Here is a 17,627-nt window from a genome sequence, read left to right as displayed (position 1 = left end):
CGCTATATATTTTGGAAGGCGAGGGATTGGCAACTGATGATTGCCCGTACAGTTGGCGCGGCGCTCCAGAGTTTTTAGGAAATATCCGACGGGAGCGTAGACGAAAAGTTAGTGGGATCGGTGTGACGATTCCGACTTCCAAAATTCTCAGGGTCGAAATTCTTCAAAAACTGTCCAGTCATAGGTACATATATTCTGTGATGGTTTCGAATGTGAAGCGCCCGTTGACTGTATAGATTACACTGTCTCCAAGTCAATGATGCCAATAGTCCTTTAGTATCTTGGTGTATAGATACCCCCGCCACATTCAGGTAAATCATAGGGCGGTTCATGCTAACAGTAGCCGCGGTTTTGATGAAGAGGCCGCGGGGCGCTGAAGGCAGCCGAACTTTTACGCGATGACGGCTAGGTTACAATGAGACCAAAATAGCAGGCAAATTGCGGCCATGAGAGATGTAGACGATGGGCCCAGTGGGGGAATGTGAGCGCGTGTTTCCGGTGGACCATAATAGGCGGATGTGGGCGCTTTCAAGGTGTCGCGCTGTTGCAACAAAGCACCTACAGGTGAATCACCAGATGACGATGGGGTTGCGCTTTGCAGGTCTGACAAGATACGTTGTCGCGCCGAAATACGGGCGCGTGGCTGCCGCGGTCTGCTGGACGAGGGAAGCGGCGATGGAGAGCGGGACGGTCTTGGAGATGCCGGTGATCGTGCTCGAGGGGTAACTGGACTGTTATCCGAGTCGGGGCTGCAGGTTAGCTAACCCGAGGAGAATCGTCGTGGGATACGGGTGTGACGTGCGCTACTTTGTGTCTGTTGCTTAAGTCGAGTACATGAGTTATGTGTTTAGCTGGTTCATCTCGTTGAGGGTGAGGTTAGCAAACATGGCGGTGCCCAACACGCCAATCTCCACAGCACGTAGGAGCACACCTACCAAAGCGTTGACTTCCGCCATGGATCGAATGGTGGCGTCATTAGGACCCTCTTCCTCTCCGTTCCCGAAGCGTGCCTTCCGGTTGATATTTAGGATCCTTTCACACCTGGATATTAGTAAGAAGGCGGCAGGAGCACAACAAGCGACGCCCGAGAGAGCGGCGGTTCCAAAGGTCATCCGTTGGAGCGACAGGAAGACGTAGATACTATTAGTCGCGTCCTTGCGCGACGGGGAGAACGACCATTAAGTTGCAGGTGGACTAGCAGGTGAACAACTTCGTGTTGAGGGAGACGGGATTCCCGGCGCAATCGTGTGTGTGATCAAACTATTTGGCGCGGAAGAACTAGACGGCCAAGGCCAAAGATGCTTGTCAAACATCAGAGAACAGGCAGTCAGTAGAGTTCTCACCGTCCCATGCTCCAGCAAACTCCCCGGCCACGATGAGGCCAATTCACAGGAAGATGCTGTAGCGCCCCAGTCGTAGAACTAGGTGCGGGTGGCCAAACGGACAGGACCACAAAGGAGTGGCCTACTCACCGTCCACGTTCACAGACGAAAGCAGGATGCCGTGGACGACGGTGGGAAACACCAGCGTGTCAGCCAGACAGGAATTGCGGATCCAACCGGTCTTCTGTACGGTACAAGAACACAGGCCACGATGAGGGATAGCAACGATACCTAGAAGGGGTCAGCTAGCGGGGCCACCAGTCGGACTCTATGGACTGGACTTGGCTTAACTTACAGGAATCGTATCACTCGTCGATACTAACCATACAACTGCCATGCACAAACATGCACAGACAATCTACAACTCTTTACTCGACGTTCGTTCTCATCCGGTAACGCTTGCTGCGGGATATGGCTACAGCGGACATGAGCGCACCCTGTTTGCTATCACTTGTCCCCAAACAACTGCGGAACACGGCTCCCAAAGTGACGACGGGCAAACCATTATAGTGCAATTACATCGATGCTGAAACCGGAAGTTTTAGCCATAGCAAGACGAATCTTGCCGGGCTTCCATCTCTCTCCCTTTTTCCGTTACCTCCTCTTCCCCCCTCTTCCAACTCTGACAAAAGAGCTGATGATATGATCAGACTGCGGAAGTTGAGATGCCTACCAGCCATTGGCCAGCTATACAAGAAACATACTTTCACAGGCATGTGTTGGATGCCTAGCAGTGTCTTGTGTTGATCGTGCAGCTCAATTAGAGGCATCATATCCCTCGTGTTAAATCCCAAGGGAAGGCTCAAGGGGCTCTTGTTTTCGGTCGGAAAATCTTTTAACCTTAATAGTTAATTACGAGTTTACACTAACTACAGAAGTACAGATTAACTAAAACCCCGCTACAAATTGGGCTTGGCAGAAATGCGCTTTGAGCGAGGTGGACTTTCCGTAAATCCTGAGGTTCCGCAAGAGCTGCGACAAGAGAAAAATATGAAGAGCAGGCGATTCCAATTCGGCAGTCTCTGATCGATCGGCTAAAGAACCGTTTCACTTATATTCTCTCCATTTCCGTATAGGTGCCTAGGTAACTATAGTAGTATCCGGCCATTACGAAATACTTTTGGGTTTCAATCATGGCTGATTCCTACACCAAATCCTACGTCAATGACTCCGACCCGCTCTATCTCTATACCTCTCTGACTGCAGGCTCATCCCACATAATCACAGCAACTTCGCGACTGGAAACAATCCTAAAAGCCAACAATATCCTCTTCCGGGCCGTCGATGTTGCGACTGATGAGGAAGCACGCAGGTTGTGGGGTAGACGGTCAAGGGGGAAAAAGCTGCCCGGGCTAGTCAGGGACGGGATGATTGTTGGGGTGAGTAACTTTTACCTACAAGGAGCATCTTAACCAGCGCAATGTTGTGGCTTACGGAAACGTGTTTAGGATTTAGAAGAGATTGAGGAGTGGAATGAATACGGCGAGCTCAAAATGCGCCTTGGCAGCGAGTCTTCGATGTCCACAAGCAGGCCCACAGCCTTATCTAAGTCAGACATTACCCACCCCTCAATCACTGCTGTTCCGACTTCACTTCCCGTTGAACCCACTCCCTCAAATCAATTCCAAATCCAAGAGTTCCCATCAAGGGTCCTGCTGCTAGAGGATCCTCTCACACTTGCTTTACGACAAGCCGGAGAAGAGACAGCTTCAAAAGCTAAGGAGAACACACGAACAAAACTAGTCGCCAATTCGGCCTCTGCAAATACCCAGGGAACGGTTTCGGCCGTCTTAGAAAAGACAAATCCTGAGACATCCGAGCCTGATGAGAAGAGGAACTCAGAGCCCCTAGGGTCGCTAAAAGGTGTCCCGGAACGTATAGAAGAAATTGGTGAAAGCATCTCGGCTCACAGGCCCTCCCTCTCCGGGGTAGCTACGACATCAAGTGCCGACTTGGAGGCGAACTTCGCTAAGGGAATGTCCCCGCCAAAGCATGATCGTGGGACTGTGGTTTCTGTCACATCACCCAGTGAGCAAAATCAACTTGTCAGGGAGCTTAGTACATTGCATCAGGGGGCTGCCCTTAGGGATGAAGGCACAACTGGGAAGTCAGATGCCGCCCCTGCAGGTGAACACGTCAAGGTGAAGGAGAGTTATCCCAGAAAGGAATCAGGTTTCCATGCCTCATGCGACGATGAACAAAACACTGATAAGAAAGAGGATGAAGAAGTGACAGTCGCTGGAACATCAAAAGACTGTGTTTGACGAACATGACAGATGGGATCTTACCAGCCGCTTATTTAGTAGGCTAAAGTGGCAGGGAAATACCCCAGTGATGAAGACAATCCACTATGGTTGATTATGCAGTTTAATTGCGTGGGGTTATTTTTTATGACAGAAGGTACATTGGTCCCCTAAGTGAGAAGAACGCACGCACTGAAAGCTCCAAAGGTGAAGCAAAACCTCTTGGGACAATTGTGTGTGAGGCAATGATACACCATCAGCTTCTTAGTAAGGTCTTGTATAATCGATTCGTCGACTCCTTTACAAGCCGCACAACGAAAGCCTCCTCAACTGCCATTTTATTTCCCTTTCCGTTTCCCATTTTTTGCCATTTATTATTTTCATTTTCTCCGTTTCTCGACGGCTTCTCTGAGCGTTGCAATTGCTTGAGCTGGATCCCGAGCGCCAAATACAGCCGACCCAGCAACAATCACGTTGGCCCCAGCCTCTGCCGCCTGTTCTACGGTGTCCTCTCCGAGGCCTCCATCGACTTCAATATTAAGATGGGGATACTTGACTCGCAGGGCATTTACTTTGGGTAATTCTGAAGCCATGAATTTCTGCCCGCCGAATCCGGGGTACACCGTCATAACGAGCACCATCTGTAGCAGTTTAGTTTATTTATCAGAATTTATTAGATTTGCGATTCAATTCCCAAAAGCCAATAACGAACACGGCAGTTTTGTTGTTATGAACAGTTTATGCGCAATATTGTGACTGGCCAAAGGCTTAGGGTAGACTCACATCAGGTCTATCCAAGGGATCTTCCTGTTCAAGTATATCCCACAACACATCCACTGGAGTATCTGGCTTGATAGCTATACCAGCTTGCATACCATTCTCATGGATATACCGAATAAGCTCACTCGGACTGGTGCGGCGGGTGGTCGACGTATCCGTCGGGTCCTTAGCGGCAGTTGACGTCATGGCTGCTTCATAGTGGAAACAGTAGAGGTCACAACCTGCACCTTTGAATTGCGTCACCCATTTCTGGGGCTATATGGATTCATATCATGCGTGGTAATAGGAGGGGCCTCAATGCCGCTTCGCGCTGGGCACAACCCTATCCGCCATAGCCGTTTGGACCAGGGTTATGGCGCGTAGCAACCCCTCCGCTCTCATTGACATGGGTTAGCAAATTAATTAATGGAAAAGGACGAATAAGGACGAATTGACACAAATGAGATACAAAAGTAGGAGATCACCCGAACGATTGTAGGTTACTTTGGCTGAATTAGAAAAGAAACAAAGGAACATGGAGAGGGAGAGAAATTAAAATAGGCTCGAAAATGGCTGACAACTCTAATAGTGGACAGAGGAATGGAGGTGGCCCAAAGTGGAATGTTGCAATAATACACCGCCCACCCTTCAGAAGTCTCTCTTTTTTTTTTTTTTTTTTTTTTTTTTTTTTTTTTCTTTTCCAAGTAACATCCATGAAAGTCAACAAGCCTGCTAAATGAGCGCGCCATCTAGTGAATATATAAAAGTGGGTGAAAAGTGTTTGGTAACGAAGAAAACGGGACCACCAACAGATGGACGAGGGAGGGGGGGGGGGGAAGAGATAGAATAAAATATTACCTCTGCAATCATCATATGGCAATCAAAAGTGCCTTTTCCACCAGGATTAGAAGGTCGGGCTACATGTCTGCGGATTTTGGATACAACTGGGGCGCCAAAAGTGATATTGGGAACAAAATGGCCATCCATAATATCCACATGAATCCAATCACTGTTTGATTTCATCAAGTCGGAACATGCCGCCCCAAGCGCAGCGAAATCCGCGGAAAGAATAGAGGGAGCGATAATGGTAGGCGGAGACATGGTGGAGGGGCAAGTTGGCCTAGAAGTTGATGCAACTCCAACCGGGAACATACGAAGCTAAATCGATGGAGAACAGGTTGAAACCATATAGTCACCAAAATAAGAATTAAAAAAAAAAAAATGTTACAATGGTAGGAGAATTAGGTAGAATTTTGGGGGAATTGTTCCTCCAGAACTTCCTGCTTTGTGAAGTTGCGTTGGGGTTGGAGGAGACTACGGAGTACACATCGGCTGAACCTCGTGTGACTCATCATCTGACCTACACCTGTTGGGCTCGTTCTGTTTCTCGGCTACCCTATCACGTGCCCCCCAACATATTGTATTGCTCTCGCGTAGTTAGTTTTAGAAATGACAACAACGTTATCCTCCCACAGCCCTCCACCGCACGTGATTACCCCTATATATAGTTAGCTAGCGATCGCACAATGAGAAGATTAACCATCCCACAGGTTATGGCCCAGATAGCAGATTTTTAAATAAAATGAGACATTTTAATTAGAGTACACTGCGACCGACGTTATATTGGATGAGTTAGACATTATTCCCCTGAAAAGAAAGCTCTTTTCCTATAAAAGTAGTGTAATTGACGGGATTACTGTCGAGACTGCTGCAAAGATTTCATTGCTATCTTGAAGGGACCAAAAATTTCATTTATTCATTTCTAACAGAATCTTTCTATACCGATTATGAGTGGTTCTCGATTACCTCCGACCCCCATATCAGGACGTAAGAAGACACTACGTTCACAATCAAGGGTCCCCCAATCCTTCCCCCCTGTTATTGAGCAAGAATCCGGCTCAGAAGTGGAGGGTGATCAAACTGAATACGCGATGGCAGAGGAAGACATGACAACCTCTGGCTCCGCACGCGATACTGGCAAGATGCCAGAACGCGAGGAATCCGAGGATGGCACGCCCAGTCCTATGCCGATACCTACACTGAATCCTAACGGCATGGTGACCATGGCAGCAGCAGATCTAATTGCACTCTGCGAGTGACTGATATCAGCACGCGCGCCGCCACCTCCTCCACCTCCTCCACCACCTCCACCTCCTCCGAACCCTATACCAGAAGAAGATCCGAACATGCTGGCTCGCGAATACCAGAAGGAAGCGCAGGCCTCGTTGAACACAAAGTCTGTCACCACATTCAATGGCACCAACTATCAGATGTGGAAGATGGCGTTCTTGTCGGATGCAGAAGTGATCGGTGGTGCAGATATTCTTAATAAGAACCAACAGAAACCACCTGAAGGTTTATCATCACTTGATCAGTGATATTGGGTGATACATTCAAAACTTCTCTTTCATCTCATGTTGCAATCCCTGGTAGGTTCTGTCCGTTTGACCATGGGATCCATTCAACCCGACAACGCGGCAGCCCTATGGAACAAGGTAAGCGCAGCATATGCGATATCCCTAGAGCAAGAAAGGATTAACATCCTTAAAGAATTTACCCACTTGCATGTCAAGGACGGTGATTACCTGGCGTACATACGCCGATATCAATACCTGTCTGCTCGCATGCGACAACTAACGGAGGACCGCGGTGAGAACTACTTCCATGATTTCTTTATTATCGGCCTCCGAGATTATCAGAGGATCTATGTTAAATCACGCCTTGATACATTCTACAGGACGGGTCAGGGTCCGATTGTCAACTTAGATATCAACAATCTCACAAAACAAATTGCTCATTGAATGAGTAAGTCAGAGGGTACTGGACGCCCTAAACCTCCAAAGGCCAACGCGGCCACCAATGATAATGACAACACAACTTCCACCGCAACCGCAAAGTGCGGATACTGCAAGATTCCAGAGCATATGAAGGCTAATTGCTATCATCTGAACCCTGACAAAGCACCTGAGTGGTGGAGGAAAGAGAATAAGGATAATAAGGGCACTGACAACACTGAAGGTGCCAAAAAGAAGGGAAAGGATAAGAAGAAGGACAAGGATGACAACAAACCTACTGGCATCAAAGCACCAGATCTTCTTGCCTCCCAACCTAGTGCTAACACAGCAATTGCTTTATCCGCGTCGTCCGCTACAACATTCAAACCTTGGTATCTCGACACCTGCGCAAGCTTTAATATGACGGGCAAAGGCACTCGTTGGTGCGCGCGAAGTCGTTCGAGGGCGATTTACAAATTACTACCGCGGACGGTGGTGTAGAATGGGTTGAGGAGATAGGTGATATTCTTCTTGAATCAGAAGAGGGGGATATCCCAGTTGGTCACGTCCACTGAATTCTCAATCTAACTGTCAACCTTCTATCCTTCGCGAAGCTAGAAGATCAAGGCTTCAGATATCAACTATCAGATACCACCCCTTTCTATTTTACAATAAGAGCCCTGAACAGTGCCAACTTCACCGCTGTTCACACGTCCAAAGAATCGGTCTACAAGATAATAGAATGAGAATCCCAAATAGATGTCCATCACCCGTCCCAGACCGTCCATTTTATGGCCAAATCTTACAATTACAGGGACGCAATGTCGACAATCGCGGGGAAACCTAACGATCAACCTAGCGATCGCAACCCCCTGACAAGAACACTCATGGAATGGCATGTCACACTAGGGCATATCCACGCTGGCGCGATCATTGCACTAGTGAAGGACCCGTCATCCAGCATCTGCATCAAAGAATCTAAAACAGGCTTCTTCTGCAATAGCTGCGTCAAAGCAGGCATGACACGCAAGTTCTCACAAACTCCCATGCCACGAGTGTTGTGAGCAATGCAACGTGTTCATATTGACCTTGCTGACGGTGGTCGTACGCTGGATGACATGTCTGATTACCCTATCGAATCTCGTCAAAGGACCAAATATTATATGCTCATCACTGATGACGCCACCCGTTACAGATGGATCTATTTTTTACATACCAAGGATCAAGCTGTCGAAATTTACGCTCACTGAGTCCAATTCATGAAAAATCTCGGCTTCACGCCACCGGCGCTAGTTAGGACTGATATCGATGGTGTCTTTTGATCTATACCCCTCCCTGATTGGCCGCCCGTGCGTGCTCCCGCTCCCGCCTCCGCGTGCCCGCAGTGGCCCGGTCGCGGTCGAGCTCCCTATACCTGAGGTGCGATGTTTGATGGGGTAAGCCACCAACCCAACCAGACCCAACTAAATATATATATTTTCACCCAGGCAACGGAGCGGTGCAAAGCGGTGCAGGATCAACAAAGTAAATAAAAATAGCAAAACATATAAGAAAACTGAAAGGCTTCATCCTGGAGTGATTTTAACCACAGAAAAACAAACATTCACACCAGATCAGATCTGTCAAGTTTCACACAAAGACACTGAATGAAGGAAATATATATATATTCAATGCACAAGACAGACCCAGCATCGACATGGAACATCAATTATTTATCCACTGTGAATCATACCTCATTATCATATGCCGCCGGTGCAAGCACGCTGTGTGGCCAACCGAGATTGAACGGCATCTGAAAGGCAAGGCCCATCAGCTAAAGCATGCGGTGGTTCAGCAGATAAAGGAGAACATTGAACAGTGGGACAATGTGGCTCGAGATACTACACAGTTAACACTGCCCACAATACTGAATGAACCAATCCCGGAACTACCCATTCATGATGGCTACAGGTGCCAGCGGGATCCCCAGTGCCAGTATGTGGCAGGGAACATGAACACCATGCGCAAGCACTGGCAGAACAAGCACAGCTGGTCGCCATATCCCAGCCGTGGCCGTACAGCGCCACAAAAGCGTACGGCAGCACAGGATGAGGTGGACAGATCATGCCAGAAGGTGCAGTTCCAGCAGGTATTTGCATCGCGCAAGGGCTCCCACTACATACAGATCCAGACTAAGGAGACTACTGAGCACACCGGCACGCCAGACCAGAACAGAGCCAGCCAGGTCATTGATGAGCTGGAGCGGTTTTACCAGGAACAGCAACGGCAGACCAGCAATGTCATCCAGGCCGGGGAGCACGATGAAGCCAACCCATGGCTGCGGCGGACCAGATGGCCGGTGTACTTGACCAACATCGCACCCAATGATCTATACCCTAGTGCGCCGTCCGACGCGCCCCCGTCCGATCTTCTCCCGCCCTGATTGGCCGCCCGTGCGTGCTCCCGCTCCCGCCGCCGCGTGCCCGCAGTGGCCCGCGTCGCGGTGCCCGTGGCCCCCGGTCGCGCTCGCGCATCCACGCGTCTCCACATTAATGCATTTATTTATATATTGACGCGTTCATGCCATGACCGTTTTTTTTTTTTTCTTTCTTTCTCTCTCTTATGTCTTGTCTTTTGCTCTTTCTTCTGATCTCTCTCTGACCGACCTCTTTTAAAATATTATACTCTTTCAAATATTGACAGACAGCCAACCTTGATGAGAGATTTACTGTGAGAATGGATCTCTTTATTTATAATAGGTCCCACCGCCTGTGGATCTGCCGCCCATGTGGATTTGCTGTTGCTGTTGCGAATGTCCTCACCCACCTGGCTAAGCGGCACCGCAACCATCCCTCGGCCGCGACGGCAGGTCTCCGGGAGGCCGCAGTGGCTGCGATGATGCAGGACCAGCTGGAGCCGGTGTTTGACCGCACTCAGGAACCCTGTTGCCCACCGCCTCCCGAGAGTGCTCCAGTCCCCGGACTGCCTGTCTACCGGGGCTACCGCTGCCCGCACTGCCCGTACGTGTCCCGCACCCTGGGTGCCGTGTCAAAACACCAACCGAAGGCCCACCCCGAGATACCGCGGCCCGGCCGGGGGCGGCGACCGACGAGGCTGGCCCCGATCTCCACCCAGCCTCTGGTGGTAAGCTGCCAGCGTTTCTTCCCGTCTGCGGCAGGCAGCAGCTTCTTCCAGGTGACCCCGGCCGCACAGACACAGCGGGCAAGCCAGGCGGCAAGGATGAGCGAGGTGGACTTCATCCGCAGCCAGGTCGCAGGGGCACTGGCGCGGGATGCAGGAGTGACCACCGCGGCCGAGCAGCTGGTGCCGGACCCCGCCTTCAAAGACGGCACAGAGGTGTCACCGTGGCTGGAGCTTACACGCTGGCCTGAGTACCTGCGTGGGCGGGACTTCACCGCTGTGGCCCGGCTGGGGATGTTGCCTGACCCCACGCACGAGCCATTACTGGTTGCCTTCACGGACAGCGTGGAGCGGCTGATCCAGGCAGCATACACTTCAATCAAGGAGCGGCGGATCAATGAGTTTGACCAGGCATGTACAGGACTGCTGCTGTTCATCCCCCCTCTCCCTCATCTCATCTTAACACCCCCCTCTCTCTGGTCTGGCTGGGAGATCATGGCTAACCAGACATGTCTGGCCAGGTGCGCATCAGCAGCTTCCTCCAGCGGCCGCGGGTGTGGGAGCGGCCGATCCTGATTGAGCTTAAGCCGTCGACCTACCGCGCCTACCGGCAGGTGTGGCAGCGGCTGGTATGCTTTGCCTTCCGAACCAGTCGGCCTCCCGCAGGCGCGGGGCCCGAGCCAGTGGAGCTCAGCCACCAGTTCACCACCGCCCAGCTGGCAGCCCTTGATTCGATGGAGGCCTCCGCAAGAGACCTGCTCCGCCAGGGCAGCCGGCAGGGCCAGGCAGGCGAGGAGGTTAGCAGGAGGCTGGATCAGGCCTGCCTAGACCTCTCCATCGCCCTGCTGGACCACCCCCTGAAGGGGGACATCTTCGAGAGTCCGCTGGTTGGCTTTCTGGCCGTGCTTGGGGTGGATGCCACGAAGCGGACGTTCCGGGACCCATATGGCTACACAGGCTACCTCTCCGGGCTCGTGAAGATGGCACAGATGCTGGTGGTACAGCAGGCAGTTCAGATGGCCGAGGATGGGCAGGTGGAGCACCCTGCAGATGCGCTGGATGCCATGCGTGAACGCTTCCTCCTCCCAGGAGTGGCTGCCCCCTTTGGCTGGGTGACCCGGCTGCGGACATTCGGCAAGCGAGTGCAGAACACCACCACGAGTCTAGGGTATGTCTACTGGAGCGATGACCAGCAGACTCTAAGCTACAGAGAGCTGCATCTAAGCATAGCAGGGCTCCGGCGCTTCGTGCGCACGCAGGTGGAGCTGACACAGCACAAGCTTGAGCAGCTCTTTCTTGTTCATGAAGAGGAAGCACGGGAGGTGGTAGTGCCACGCCTGGCGCTGGCCCAGCTGGCGGACAGCCCTACAAACAATCAGCGCGGCTGGAACTTCCTTCGAGCACCGCAGAACTGCAAGGCCCTTCCAACCACAGGGGAGCGATGGCTGCTGGACCGAGTCCTCACAACAGACAGGCTCCGGGCAGAGTGGGTAGCTGTACGGCCATCTGATCATCAGGTGGTCTGGGACACAGCAGTGGTAGATGACTATCTGCAGCAGGTGGATGGATTTCTTGAGCAGCTGCTTCTTGTGGTTCATCTCACTGGGGGCCAGCCTGCGCGGGCCACAGAGCTGCTCAGCATACGGCACAGTAACACGGTCTGCGGCCGCCACCGCAGCATTTTTATTGAACATGGGCTGGTGAGCATGGTGACAACCTATCACAAAGGCTACAGCATGACCAACTCCACAAAGATCATCCACCGCTATCTGCCAGCAGAGGTCAGTGAGCTGGTGGTGTACTACCTCTGGCTGATTCTACCTTTCGCGCGGGCGGTCCAGCGGCTTGCATATGGAGACAGTGATAGCCAAGGGGGGCTGCGGTCACCATTTCTCTGGCCGCGGGGGCATGGACCGTGGGACAGCAGCCGGCTGCGGGTGGTGCTTCAGCGCGAGGCAAAGACACACCTCCAGACCAAGCTCAATGTAATCACTTGGCGGCATGCCGCCATTGCCATCTCGCGTATGCACCTGTCCTGTGGAGGGTTCAAGCGGGAATATGGGGCAGATGATTCGGCAGTAGACCAGCAGGCAGGCCATGGATCCTGGGCTGCAGGTACAGTATATGCGCGGGGGCTGCAGGAGGCACCGGGCCACATTGAGGCACGGCGTGTGCGGTACCAGGCTGTCAGCCGGGAGTGGCATGAATTCCTGGGGTTTAACCCAGGCCCAGGGGTGCGAAAGCGGGCACGGAACATGGAAAACAGCGTTAGCAGAAAGGCTCAAAAACAGCAGCCATCATATGTAACAGTAGAAATAGATGACAACATAGAGCTATAAATGATTAAAGATATATATTTTTCTCATGCAATCATGAATTCCTGGGGTTTAACCCAGGCCCAGGGGTGCGAAAGCGGGCACGGAACATGGAAAAGAGCGTTAGCAGAAAAGCTCAAAAACAGCAGCCATCATATGTAACAGTAGAAATAGATGATAACATAGAGCTATAAATGATTAAAGATATATATTTTTCTCATGCAATCATGAATTCCTGGGGTTTAACCCAGGCCCAGGGGTGCGAAAGCGGGCACGGAACATGGAAAACAGCGTTAGCAGAAAGGCTCAAAAACAGCAGCCATCATATGTAACAGTAGAAATAGATGACAACATAGAGCTATAAATGATTAAAGATATATATTTTTCTCATGCAATCATGAATTCCTGGGGTTTAACCCAGGCCCAGGGGTGCGAAAGCGGGCACGGAACATGGAAAAGAGCGTTAGCAGAAAAGCTCAAAAACAGCAGCCATCATATGTAACAGTAGAAATAGATGATAACATAGAGCTATAAATGATTAAAGATATATATTTTTCTCATGCAATCATGAATTCCTGGGGTTTAACCCAGGCCCAGGGGTGCGAAAGCGGGCACGGAACATGGAAAACAGCGTTAGCAGAAAGGCTCAAAAACAGCAGCCATCATATGTAACAGTAGAAATAGATGACAACATAGAGCTATAAATGATTAAAGATATATATTTTTCTCATGCAATCATGAATTCCTGGGGTTTAACCCAGGCCCAGGGGTGCGAAAGCGGGCACGGAACATGGAAAAGAGCGTTAGCAGAAAAGCTCAAAAACAGCAGCCATCATATGTAACAGTAAGTAGAAATAGATGATAACATAGAGCTATAAATGATTAAAGATATATATTTTTCTCATGCAATCATGAATTCCTGGGGTTTAACCCAGGCCCAGGGGTGCGAAAGCGGGCACGGAACATGGAAAAGAGCGTTAGCAGAAAAGCTCAAAAACAGCAGCCATCATATGTAACAGTAGAAATAGATGACAACATAGAGCTATAAATGATTAAAGATATATATTTTTCTCATGCAATTCATTATGACCAGATTTCCAACTTCAGCAGCTAGCTGTCATCTTTATAAATTTCAATACAAATCAGCCTTTCACCTCCGTTATAAAATGTATAATATTATATTTTCATAGACAACTCATCACAACCAGACCTTAAACTTCAGTAGCCAGTTATATTATATATACAGAGTATGATATTTAATTTCAAGACATAATTTCATCAGAAAATCATATTATTACAACATTAAAGTAGATAAGTTGTTTTGCAGAGTTATCAATATTAAATATATATATTTCGCCCCAGGGCAACTACCATCATCAAAACGGTCACAGATCAGCGAAATAACAATCAGACAGAAATTAACATCATACATTTAAGTATTGATCTGCAATTGCTTAGAAGCATTACAAAACTTAAATTTAGAGCAAATTATCATTGTCGAGTGAAGTGTGTTTATACTTCATTTTCAAAGAATATATATATATATATATATATATCAACTCAAGAATACACTGACTTCATTAAGATGGAACATCAATTTTTCATTCAGTGTGAATCATACCCCATCATCATATGCCGTCAATGCAAGTATGCAGTATGGCCAACAGAAATCGAACGGCATTTGAAGGGTTCAACTCATCAGTTAGAGTATACAGCCACACAGAGTATCAAGCAGATAATTCAACGGTGGGATCATATCGCGCATGATCTCGGCCGGTTGATATTGTCCACGGAATTGAACAAACCAATACATGAGCTGCTCATCCACAAGGGCTACATGTGTTGGCGGCAATCTGAATGTCAGTATGTTGGAGGAACTATACGGACCATGTACAAGCACTATCCAACAGGTGGGGGTGGAATGGACGTCCATTCCATTCAGGGTTAGAAAACCGACCAATCAGAGCAGGGCAGATTGGACGTACATTCCATTTGGTTTCAGACGTTGAACGTCCAATCAACCACGCAGTCAATTGACTTCAAACTTTGCATGTAGGCCGTAGTGGATATGAAATACAACATATCCAAATCAAAAGCGATAATTCCGCCGGGAAGGGGTTACATTGTGGTGTCAAAGTCAATGAGTTGAGGTGCGATGTTTGATGGGGTAAGCCATCAACCCAACCAGACCCAACTAAATATCTATATTTTCACCCAGGCAACGGAGCGGTTAGGGTTACTAGATCAACAAAGTAAATAAAAATAGCAAAATATATAAAAAAACTGAAAGGCTTCATTCTGGAGTGATTTTAAACACAGAAAAACAAACATTCACACCAGATCAGATCTGTCAAGTTTCACACAAAGACACTGAATGAAGGAAATATATATATATTCAATGCACAAGACAGACCCAACATCGACATGGAACATCAATTATTTATCCACTGTGAATCATACCTCAGTATCATATGCCGCCGGTGCAAGCACGCTGTGTGGCCAACAGAGATTGAACAGCATCTGAAAGGCAAGGCCCATCAGCTAAAGCATGCGGTGGTTCAGCAGATAAAGGAGAACATTGAACAGTGGGACAATGTGGCTCGAGATACTACACAGTTAACACTGCCCACAATACTGAATGAACCAATCCCGGAACTACCCATTCAAGATGGCTACAGGATGAGGTGGACAGATCATGCCAGAAGGTGCAGTTCCAGCAGGTATTTGCATCGCGCAAGGGCTCCCACTACATACAGATCCAGACTAAGGAGACTACTGAGCACACCGGCACGCCAGACCAGAACAGAGCCAGCCAGGTCATTGATGAGCTGGAGCGGTTTTACCAGGAACAGCAACGGCAGACCAGCAATGTCATCCAGGCCGGGGAGCACGATGAAGCCAATCCATGGCTGCGGCGGACCAGATGGCCGGTGTACTTGACCAACATCGCACCCAATGATCTGGTCAACTGCGTCCAGCGGCCCGACGATGACACCACGTGCCCAGATGAACTGGCCGCGAGGGCCATCTGGGAGGCCATGGGTCAGGTTGCCCGTACCAGCCAGCGAGTCATCACACGGCTGGGTCACTTCGTCCGCATCGAGGCCATCCGCACAGAGCGACACCAGACCCGGCACACCCCGTTGCAGGCATACATGGACGAGGAGAGCATCGCCGAGCACGTGAGGCCATGGCAGCAGATGTTGATGTTTTTCGCCCGAACGCAGGTCGAGCATGAATGGACGAGCCCACAGTACCGGTTCACACCACGGCAGCGCAAGACATGGAGGGTATTATGGCAGGTAGCCACCACAGAGGGAGCCGACCAGCGACACCCCATCAGCCCAGACCCCATGGATGAGCAGATGACTGAGGAAGAAGAAGAGGAGGAGGAGAAGGGACAGAGAGATACCCAGCCAGAAGAAGAAGATAAGTTCAAATTAACCAAGATGCAGATGGCATGTTTGGATTTTTGCATTGAGCTGCTGAACCAGCGGGTTCAGGTGGAGGATTATGAGTGCGCGCTGGTAGACGCGTTGGCGGTGCTGGGACGGGGGGAGTATGGATGGTGCGACGCGGAGAGCTACCCACCAATGTTGTCACGGATCATCAAGGTGGCACGGTTCATGGTGGTGCACAAGGCGCTGCGACTGGACGCCAATGCATCCGACATGCTGGCCAGGAACCAAGCAAGCCAGATGGTGGGAGAGTGGGCCGTGGTGAGCCCCATGGAGGAGGCGGATTACACGTTCACAGGCAACCAGAATGAAGGGTATGAAAGTGACAGCGGCAGGACCAGTGCCAGTTCCAACCCCCCATCATCACCGCCCACATCGTCCCCACGCAGCGATGATCCCCCGGCCATGATATCCATCGGCGGGTCAACTTCAAACAACAGAAAGCAGCGATCGTTTCAGGAATGGCTTGAGCTGTTCATGGAGGCATTCATGGTCCGCGGCACACACAGTCCCATGCAGTGGATGCTGGACCTGCGCACGTATGGATTGAAGGTGCACTACAGCAACACCACACCCGGCCACGTCGGCTGGATGGGAGGGGATGAGCTGCTGTACAAGGACATGCACTTCACCATGGGCGACTTCCGGGGCTTCACACACGGGCTGGTGGGAGCGACGAGGCGGATCCTGCGGGAGGAGTTGTTGTTTGAGAATGAGCTGAATGGACAGCAGCCACCAGCCATCCCATGGTCCACGATGCGGGATGACCCCACCCAGGGAGGGACGGGGTGGAATTTTTTAAAGGACAGCCGCACGCGGTGGCCGGTGGATGGGGCACAGTGGTTGATGCAGCAGATGCGCATACAGCCCGGGATGCAGCGGCGGTTCATCCAGCGAGAGCACAGCGACCGGCCCCGTTTGGCAATCAAGGCGATCAACGCATACCTGCGCTGGGTGGTGAGATTCCGGGAGAAGCTGAGCGTGGCGGTGCATGTCACGGCGGGCCAACCGGCACGGGCGCCCGAGCTGCTCAGCGTCCGACACATCAACACCGAGAACGGGGGCCACCGCAACATATTCATAGAGGATGGGATGGTGGTGTTCGTCACGCGGTACCACAAGGGGTTTCATGCATCCAACGACATCAAGGTGATCCACCGGTATCTGCCAAGGGAGGTCGGGGAACTGGTGGTGTGGTATTTATGGCTGGTGCTCCCATTCGCCCAGCGGCTGCAGGAGTATCGACGACGGATCCGAGAGGAAGAGGGAAATCCAGAAGAGGAGAACGCCAACCAACGGGGGGCATACATGTGGGGAGGAGACCCCGACGGGCGGGCCTGGACGTCCGAGCGTTTCCGGGAGGTGTTGAAACGGGAGACCCGCATCGGGCTACATGGTCAGGGGTTGAACCTGGCAGCATACCGGAACATCGCCATCGCGATCAGCAGGCAGTTCATGCGCCCATCCAGCGCGTTCAAAAACAAAAGCCAGCAGGAAGAGGAGGAGCAGGTGGCCGGCACCACTAGTGATGAAGATGAACCCATGGACCCCGAGGAATGGCTGGGACGGATCACAG

At 50.7% G+C, this 17,627-nt stretch overlaps 6 protein-coding genes across 6 annotated transcripts; 4 read left to right on the top strand and 2 right to left on the bottom strand.

The window, feature by feature from the left end:
- Positions 1–569: 569 nt before the first annotated feature.
- On the bottom strand, positions 570–2,155 carry HCAG_08277 (predicted protein; the record flags this gene model as incomplete). Its single annotated transcript, XM_001536445.1, has 6 exons — positions 570–731; positions 766–851; positions 932–1,032; positions 1,469–1,613; positions 1,706–1,784; positions 2,087–2,155. 6 exons carry the CDS (start codon positions 2,153–2,155, stop codon positions 570–572), a joined length of 642 nt encoding a protein of 213 aa, XP_001536495.1.
- A 360-nt stretch (positions 2,156–2,515) lies between these two features.
- Positions 2,516–3,646, top strand: HCAG_08276 (predicted protein; the record flags this gene model as incomplete). The annotated part of the gene is made up of 2 exons (XM_001536444.1): positions 2,516–2,761; positions 2,831–3,646. The coding sequence occupies 2 exons, from the start codon at positions 2,516–2,518 to the stop codon at positions 3,644–3,646; spliced, it is 1,062 nt and encodes a 353-aa protein (XP_001536494.1).
- Positions 3,647–4,005: 359 nt separating this feature from the next.
- On the bottom strand, positions 4,006–5,485 carry HCAG_08275 (hypothetical protein; the record flags this gene model as incomplete). The annotated part of the gene is made up of 4 exons (XM_001536443.1): positions 4,006–4,266; positions 4,409–4,482; positions 4,531–4,660; positions 5,243–5,485. The coding sequence occupies 4 exons, from the start codon at positions 5,483–5,485 to the stop codon at positions 4,006–4,008; spliced, it is 708 nt and encodes a 235-aa protein (XP_001536493.1).
- A 1,085-nt stretch (positions 5,486–6,570) lies between these two features.
- HCAG_08274 (predicted protein) lies at positions 6,571–7,319 on the top strand (the record flags this gene model as incomplete). Its single annotated transcript, XM_001536442.1, has 4 exons — positions 6,571–6,739; positions 6,818–6,879; positions 7,122–7,189; positions 7,304–7,319. 4 exons carry the CDS (start codon positions 6,571–6,573, stop codon positions 7,317–7,319), a joined length of 315 nt encoding a protein of 104 aa, XP_001536492.1.
- Positions 7,320–9,873: 2,554 nt separating this feature from the next.
- On the top strand, positions 9,874–12,617 carry HCAG_08273 (conserved hypothetical protein; the record flags this gene model as incomplete). Its single annotated transcript, XM_001536441.1, has 3 exons — positions 9,874–10,281; positions 10,351–10,679; positions 10,811–12,617. 3 exons carry the CDS (start codon positions 9,874–9,876, stop codon positions 12,615–12,617), a joined length of 2,544 nt encoding a protein of 847 aa, XP_001536491.1.
- Positions 12,618–14,991: 2,374 nt separating this feature from the next.
- On the top strand, positions 14,992–17,577 carry HCAG_08272 (conserved hypothetical protein; the record flags this gene model as incomplete). Its single annotated transcript, XM_001536440.1, has 4 exons — positions 14,992–15,057; positions 15,272–16,365; positions 16,615–17,447; positions 17,543–17,577. 4 exons carry the CDS (start codon positions 14,992–14,994, stop codon positions 17,575–17,577), a joined length of 2,028 nt encoding a protein of 675 aa, XP_001536490.1.
- Between the last annotated feature and the right edge of the window lie 50 nt (positions 17,578–17,627).

This window comes from Histoplasma capsulatum, genomic scaffold (assembly GCF_000149585.1).
Source record: "Histoplasma capsulatum NAm1 scaffold_11 genomic scaffold, whole genome shotgun sequence".
Lineage (NCBI taxonomy): Eukaryota > Fungi > Ascomycota > Eurotiomycetes > Onygenales > Ajellomycetaceae > Histoplasma > Histoplasma mississippiense.
The sequence above is the reverse complement of the archived record's forward strand: the minus strand, read 5'-3'. Positions and strand labels throughout refer to the sequence as shown.